Here is an 8070-nt window from a genome sequence, read left to right as displayed (position 1 = left end):
GCAAGCCTTGAGTAGGCACAATAAAAAAAAAATCACTTGCATGAGCTTTAGCCAACTAGTTAAGAGGCTTACTATATGGTCTGAAATTAAACCAGCGGCTTTATATTATTGTTTTGCTTGACAGAGATCACTCATTATGAAGATTTTAAGTGTACACGGGGAGCTTAGTTACAAGTGATCATGTGGCATTTTGTTTCCTGTTTTAGTTAACTGTCTAATGCATAATTAGATGTAGCCTCAGTTTAAAAAGTGACTGCTGAGAGCCTCAAAAAATACAACTTAAATAACCATGAACTTGTTCAATTTGTCAAAGAATCAAATGAAAGACAACAAATGGATATACTTTATTGGTTCTTAGCATGACATTAGAATTACAGTTGTAAAAAAAAAAAATCACACGAACTGCAGGTATAAACATGTAAAACAATACAAAAATAAATGGAAAGGTAATTTTATATATTTACGGAATCAAGTTGGGTAATAAATACAATAAGCAAAAAAGCTTCAATCACACAATTCAGTTTAACTGAAGTTACAGTAGTGTTTGTAAATACAAGTTTTAAATTAACAAGTTGCAAATATTAAAGCATTGAAAACTAGTATAAAAGTGAATTTTGGCACATTGTAAAGTGAGATTTGTTATATTAGTATTTGACAATTGTGTAAAAATGAAGCAATTTCTCACTAGCCTTTTGAGGTACATTTTTAACAATCTAAAATTAGATTAACATCGTTGTTCTAACAACTCACAGTTTACCATTTACTATACTAGTTACAATTTTCCCTTTTAAGAATACCAAACAAGGTATTCCAGAGCTTATATCTGTGCAAATTCAGAAAAATCTCAATATAAAACTTATTAGGGAACTTTTAATTGCAACTTAAATCCTCCCTGCAATCATTTTTGCTAAATAATAATACAAATGTGTAAAAACTGGAATACCAAATTCCACAGCTTTACAAAGAAATAATCCTAGGTCACAGTTCAGTTCAAGTTGCAAGTGTTCCCTTGCTAAGTTTGTCACATTTTTCACCCCCCTATAACTTCAGCAACTTCTGACCAACACTCATTCTCTGTGAGAAAAAACACAAGCTGCTAACGTTAAGGTCAGCAAAGCATATAAACCCTTTGAGGACTCTTAGCACTTCAGCATAATACCAGAAATGCCTGGACACAAAGTTACTCTTCTCCATTTTCATTATACAGTAAAAAGATAGTATAATGGCACTTTTTACTTATTTGAACATTTGCAGCTTATCGAGAGATGGTGCTTTTTTTGTTTTACAGTAGCTAAAAATTTCCAAAACTAGATATTTAGGATTAACCCAATTCTTATCTCAACTTCAAAAAATAAAAACCAGATTCCCCTGCAGTTAGGGTTCAGCATGGTATATACATCTCTGACAGGAATACAAAAATTACGATTTCCCCCCTTAAAAAAAGGGGGGGGCTGCTGACTGTGGGAAGTAAAATTAATCAGCAACTGCTATAAAACATCAGCAGTATCAAGTATTTATACATTTTAGTCCTCAAAGAGTTTTTTTAAAAAACGATTTAACCATATGTGCTAATATTCTTCACTAGGTTAATTTTAAGTCCTTTCACCAAAACCGTTTCTCCTTTAAAAAAAGGGTGCAAGCAATACAACCCATGACGTCCACTCCCATAATTCGCTTAGTGCATCAATGGCGCCATATGCAAGGCACTGCTATGTTTAAAGGGTATCATTGTCACAGTTTCACTATTTCGGTAATTTTTTTTAAAAATCACAGTTAAACATTAAAAGCTGAGGTAATCAAATTATTTCAATACCAAAATATATTAATTGAAATAGTACCAGTATGGTGAAAGGTCTTCATCATATTACACAGTTATTGTTACCACTCAGCATGCAGTACAGCATATAATATCTATACTATGCCTTTGTTGTGGTGAACTCTTCTGATTCAGGCTTTAAAAACAGCTTGATTTGTGCAGCAATAAACCCAATTTAATAAGTTTAGTATTTCCTGTTTTGGTCACAGGGCATCTCGGTTTTAAACACAGATGAGGCAGCCCAGCAATGTTTATTTTCAAGACCTGCACAAATTAGAGTTCTTAAAGAGAGTTCAGCAGAGTATAAACTACAGTATCTTCATCTATCAATTGCACTTAAAACCTACTCCGTTACTGATTTCCAAGATGAGACAAAGTGTCAACCGAGTGCCATTTGTCTCAGCTCCTGGTATTTTATGTCTGACGTTACATAGTCATTCAGCTATTCTAGAGATATGGCTTTTGCAGATTAGACAATTTAGGCTAAAAAGGAGCACACAGTGTTTACGCTAAGTTATATTGGCAAAGAATTATTCTATTGTCTAAATGCCCCTTTTGCAATATTACCTACAGAATTTTATATTTTCACAACCCTGTCTTAAGACGCAGTTTCCATAGCCAATTTTACTTAGTTTCTAAACACTGACAACACCCCAGAAATCAACTGTTAGCTACGTTTACCTACCAGGCACTAAGTATATTAAAAGACTAAAGTGTAGCCATGCATAGATAATTCTCGAGCCTTATTATGATGCTCTATACCTGCAATATGGGTTGCCCCAGAAAGCATACAAAACTTGGAACTAAACTGCTGGTTTTCACTGTGCTTTATAAGGAAAACACGTCTATCCTATTCAAGTCCTGTGGTGTGCAAGATAATGCCTAAATTCTGAAAGCTTTTAACATCTAGCACGAAAAAACGAAGCAGCCGCCTTACAAACATTTAAATCCTAAGCTGCACCACCTGGAATTCAAAAACTGTACTTTCTTACGGAATCCGTATACCCTAATGATCACAGTACAGGCTAGTAGTGACGTATACTAAAATTTTATCTGAAGTGTTCCAATTTTTATGGTCTAATTGAAATTACAGCCATTTAAGATTCCAAATTTAAAGAACTTCTTTCCTAACTAAGGCATCAAATTTCTATGTGGACTTGCACTTGACTGTAGGAGTTCAATCTAGTTTTAGTTTTCTTAACAGAAGAGCTTATGAACACCAGTTATGCTTCATTATTATAAGCATACTATACGGAATTATTCCTTCAATAAATTCTTATTGCATCAAATACATCTGATCAACAGAAAGATCACAGATGCACTAGAAGCTGATCCTTATCTGTTCCTGAGGGAAAGGAGTATGCAAGTTAAAATGTTCAGCCGTGGTTGGTTTCCACAAAACTAATTTCCAAATACACAGTGAGCTACAGTAATCTGTTTTTCAAGGTAACAAGCTCTACAATACTGTCGGTCAGTAGCCTGCAGGTTAGCCACCTCAGAGTCTTGGCCAGCGTTCTATGTTGTCATATTCAAAATAGTTCTTGTTTAATTTAGAGGACAAGGTGCCATCATTCTCACTATAATATCAGCTTGAAAAAACAAATCGGAACCAAAAAAAATCAAACCCAGTGTTTCAATTATGTGGAAGGCTATGGCACATAGATTCTCCTAAAAGCTTGACAGATAAAGTACTTCAAGTACTGTTCTGCATTTCTCTACTGTTCTTTTTTACCTTTGAAAACATATTGAGTAGACGAATAACTCATCTCTTCAGCCAAAAGATACCTTGCTCATCCCCAGATGATTTGCTCAGATGTTGGGGCTACAGGAAAATGTACAAGATAACCCTTTTACTCTCAAGCAATGTCAGGTCATAGGTTACACCACTCTGCCTGTAATGCATTCTGCATGATAACGATAGTATCACAGGAGAAAATGAGCCATTGAGAGCAGCAGCAAGATCAGGTGATCAGAGCTTTTCAAGTGTTCCCCCATTTCTCGCTTTAGGAACACTCAAACTCTCATACTGAAATACTTCAGGGCGTAACCAGTGTTGGCCACTTTTTCATTTATGGACACCTGTGTACATTCTGTACAGGAAGTCTGATAGGACATTGAAAGAAATGAGCTCCAGGTTTTTGATTATCTGTACCACAGACCAATTACACTGCTCATACACAGGGCTATTAGGACATAGTTTTGTTTTGAACATGTAGTATTTCCACTGCTAAACAGAGAAATTCCAGGTGATGCTTTTTATGATCTGGAATTAAGATGAAGTGGATGTGAACCAGACTGTACAAACAACTAAGTAGTTACCAGATTAAAATGCCAGCTTTACAGGAATGAAGTTTCATTTTAAAACTGCTAAAAACTAACATTTTACTTTTTATTTTCTTGTTAACCAGCAAGGCTGTCAGCATTTTTCGGTTACTGATAGTCAGATGACAGTTTAGAAATCCACGTTTATGTGCATTTAATACCACAAACATGCATGCTTATGTCTTCTGCTCAAAGAGGTCATGATATTCTTGTTCTTCAAGCTCTCTGTTGTACTTTTCGATTTCTCTGTTAGCTTCTTCCAAGTAGTCATTCATGAACTGGTCCATTACTGATGTCGAAATACTAAGGAAAAGTATTCATCCAAATAAAAATGTGCACTAGAATCTGAACAGGTTGGACTAAGTAAGCAATTGAACTAGTTAGCTCTGCATATTAACAGGATGAATTTTCCTCTGTGGGCAATAATACAATGTATTAGCATATTCCGGAGTCAGAACGGACTATCAGTACGCTTCCTCAAAGAGACTACAAGAGTTACATAGGTAACTTTCTTAATCTCAATAGGAAAAAATAATCAGGGCTGTGTGAAACACCAGCAGGTCAGGTAAGCGACAGTAAGGATATCTCCAGGATATCCAGTCTCTGCTCCAACCATTGCCTCTCTAAAATCATCCCAAGCTTCAATCTGATGTCCCTGGGTAAAGTTCTGTAAAAAAAAAAAAAAAAAAAAAAAAAAAAAAAAAAAATGTAGACCCATCACACAGTATCTAGACCCTGGAAGTATGTTCCATTTGTACTGGATTGCATTTAGGAGGGGATAGTAAATGAGGGTATTATTTCTGTTATTAGACTGTTTTAATGGCTGTGAAAGGGTGGTTGATGCTGTGGTACATTATTTGGGATAGTCTCATCCATTATTTGGTCTTGCACACCAGAATTACACCTCTACCCCCATATAACGCCACCCGATAACACGAATTTGGATATAACGTGGTACAGCAAGTTCGATATAACGCGGTTTCACCTATAACACAGTAAATTTTTTGGCTCCCGAGGACAGCGTTATATCGAGGTAGAGGTGTACATGAATTTGATTAAGTAGGTTTCAATAAGCAAAAAAGTCACAAAATCCCACCAGCAGAAATATCAAGATTAATATTCATGAACAAGGTTTTAGTGGGCCCTCTTGCTCAAAGAAGAACTGAAGTATCCACCTGCAGCTTTCCAAGTAAATTACAATCAATCAGTTACTGAAGATTAAGAAATAAAAAACGAAATTGAGAACATAAAAGGAGACTTGAGGCAAGATTTTGTGACTGATGGTCTCTTTGTTCAGCACCTAATGCAAATGTTCCTAGGCACTACAATAATACAAATAAATAATAGTTTAGAGAGAATCTTAGGAAAAAAATATTAGAAAATGTGATAAACACATGAGGAATTGTACAGTGGGGGGGTCTGTTAATATGACTCTGGAGTTACTGCCAAATATTGAGAGAAAATCTAATACTCCAATTCAGGTAAAAAAAGTAATCAGTGTGATTCAGGAAAAACTAAAAAAAGCCCCTTGGATCTTGGTATATTTTATTTTGTCCTGACAAGGAACCAATTTTGCTGATCTAAGAAAACAAAGATAGCTAATTTCAGAGTTCAGCGTATGCTCGCCATAGCTGGTTGCTGGTATCAAGTAAAGGGTGCAGAACCCAAGCAAGGGTTTTTAAATAATGAAGCAAGTGCAGCCATATTTTAATTCACAAGTAATACTGGAGGGTAATCACGCACATGCTTCTGATTTTATTTGTGTGCGCACTCTGAAGATACAGTGATTAGTTCCTATGCATGTGAGATTTTTGCACATCAATCAGGCTAGAAGGTTTTTTACATTAATGAAACTTCAACATCCAAGGAACAAGAATGAGAGATTTTTGTAGCCAGAGATCTTGCTGTCTTTTTTGGGGGGTTTCTCCAAGTATATATTCTTTTTGTGACACATTATATTGAAAGGTAGTTAAGGGATTATTTGGTTTAAATTGAGATTTTGGGGAGGGGGGGTTAAGTATGCTTCCGATTATCTGAAAACCGCAGAGGACACAGATTTTGTTTGGATAATCAGGAGTTTGGATAATTGAGAGGGCAGGAGTGGCAGTGCAGGGAGCCCTCTGTAGCTCACGGCCATGACACCAGGACTACCCTCTTGATTGCTGCAAGCGCAAGGGGTGGGGTGGGGAGGAGAGGAAGGCTGCGGCCCTGATGGGGCAAAGTGGAGACTTCTGGCCATTGCGTCGATCTGCCCCATCAGGCCCTTGCACATGCAGGGATCAGGTGTCACCAGCCCTGCAGCAGTGCAGGGGCCCTTGCAGCTCTGCTGTCATGGCTCCACTCACTCAGTCCCATGACAGGAGGGCTGCACAAGGCTTCCTGACCTGCTGCAAAGGCCGTTCAGCAACAGGGTGGCCTCCACCAAGGCCGGGGGTCTCTGCTCTATCATCTGAACCTCCACATTATCCTAATGCAGAGCCTGGAGACAGAAGGGATTCAGATAACAGGGGTTTTGAAAAAATCAGGATTATAGTGTACTTGTACAGCTTCTTACACGGTGACTGTAGGAGTGATCTATTAATGTTAAAGCCTGATACGGCAAATGGTCATATGCTGATTTAAAACATCAAAATCTTTCACTATGCATGATCACCAGCTAGTCAGTTGGCTCTTTTAAGGATAATGCTCTGCCTCAATATTCCACATGTCAGCTTTGTCTACATCTGCAGCATACTTTCTACAAAAATACTCATAAATTTAAATACATATTAAAGGATACGTGGATGGTAATCCATCTTGTCCCCAAAGAAATTCACAAACTGAGTTCCATTGTAAAAGTAACCAGCTGGAAGTGGATCCAAGTGGCGCTTCATCTGCATTCAAAGGCAAATACTGTACCATTAGACATGGAGGCAGTCTAAAACATGGGTATGTAAATCTATGCAGTTAAACAGAAGGGGGATGCCTCTTTTCAGAAACTTACCAACCCAGTACAAAAGTGCTTGACCTTTTGTTTAAATGAGGTAGACACTTGCAAAACAGGCTTAAATACTAACATGATTGCAGTATCTTTAGCTGTTACCTTGTAATTTAATTTTCTACTAGGAAAATTGAGGAAAAAAACCAAAACATTTATTATCCTTTTGGTTGTAAAAGAGGACCCTAAGGGCATGTCTAGACTAGGATAAATGGTATACTCTTAAAACTTGTTAGCCTAAACAATGCAACACTAGTTTGGAAAGGGCAAGTTAGCCCTGCCCCATTTTAGCTAATATAATTTTAAAATATGCCTTTTATCCTAGTCTGAACAAGCCGTTAATGTTAACTGATACAGGGCTATCTTCTTGTGTCTCCAGACAAACCACTCAAGAGACACGGACTGGCCCTGTTCATCTCAATCTAGAATAGATTAATAGTTTCCAAGGCCAGAAGGGACCACTGTGATCGTCTAGTCTGATCTTGTGTATAACAGGCCACGAAACTTCCCCAAAATTATTCCTAGTGCACATATTTTAGAAAAACATCCAATCGATTTAAAAATTGTCAGTGATGGAGAATCCATCATGAGCCTTGGTAAATCTTCCAGCCATTGGATCAATGTATGTGTTTCTCTGCTAGATTCAAGACCCTATTAAATGTGTTCCCCATGTAGATACTTATAGATTGTACTGAAGTCACCCATAACCGTCTCTTTGTTAAGCTAAATAGATAGACACAAAGAGCTCAATCACTATAAAACATATTTTTTAATCCTTGAATCATTCTCGTGGCTCTTCTTTGAACCCTCTCCAAATTATCTACAACCTTCTGTATTGTGGACACCAAAACTGCAAACACCAAACACAGTTGTACCAGTGCCAAATACAGAGGTAAAATAACCTCTTTACTCCCACTTGAGATTCCCCTATTTATATATCCCAGCATCACATCAG

General features: G+C 37.1%; 1 protein-coding gene across 2 annotated transcripts in view; it reads right to left on the bottom strand.

Annotated features, from left to right (window-relative positions):
• Window positions 1-325: 325 nt before the first annotated feature.
• Window positions 326-8070, bottom strand: part of DNAAF9 (dynein axonemal assembly factor 9) — a 134085-nt gene continuing 126340 nt past the window's right edge. For both annotated transcript variants that reach the window (XM_054028949.1, XM_054028950.1), the window contains exons 36-37: window positions 6918-7011; window positions 326-4427 (exon numbers count right to left, since the gene is read on the bottom strand). In XM_054028949.1, the coding sequence (XP_053884924.1) occupies window positions 4315-4427; window positions 6918-7011 (207 nt within the window). In that variant the 3' untranslated portion in view covers window positions 326-4314. The remainder of the gene's footprint in view (window positions 4428-6917; window positions 7012-8070) is intronic.

The sequence above is a fragment of the Malaclemys terrapin genome, chromosome 5 (assembly GCF_027887155.1).
Source record: "Malaclemys terrapin pileata isolate rMalTer1 chromosome 5, rMalTer1.hap1, whole genome shotgun sequence".
Taxonomy (NCBI): domain Eukaryota; kingdom Metazoa; phylum Chordata; order Testudines; family Emydidae; genus Malaclemys; species Malaclemys terrapin.
This window is presented reverse-complemented; position numbering and strand designations above follow the sequence as displayed.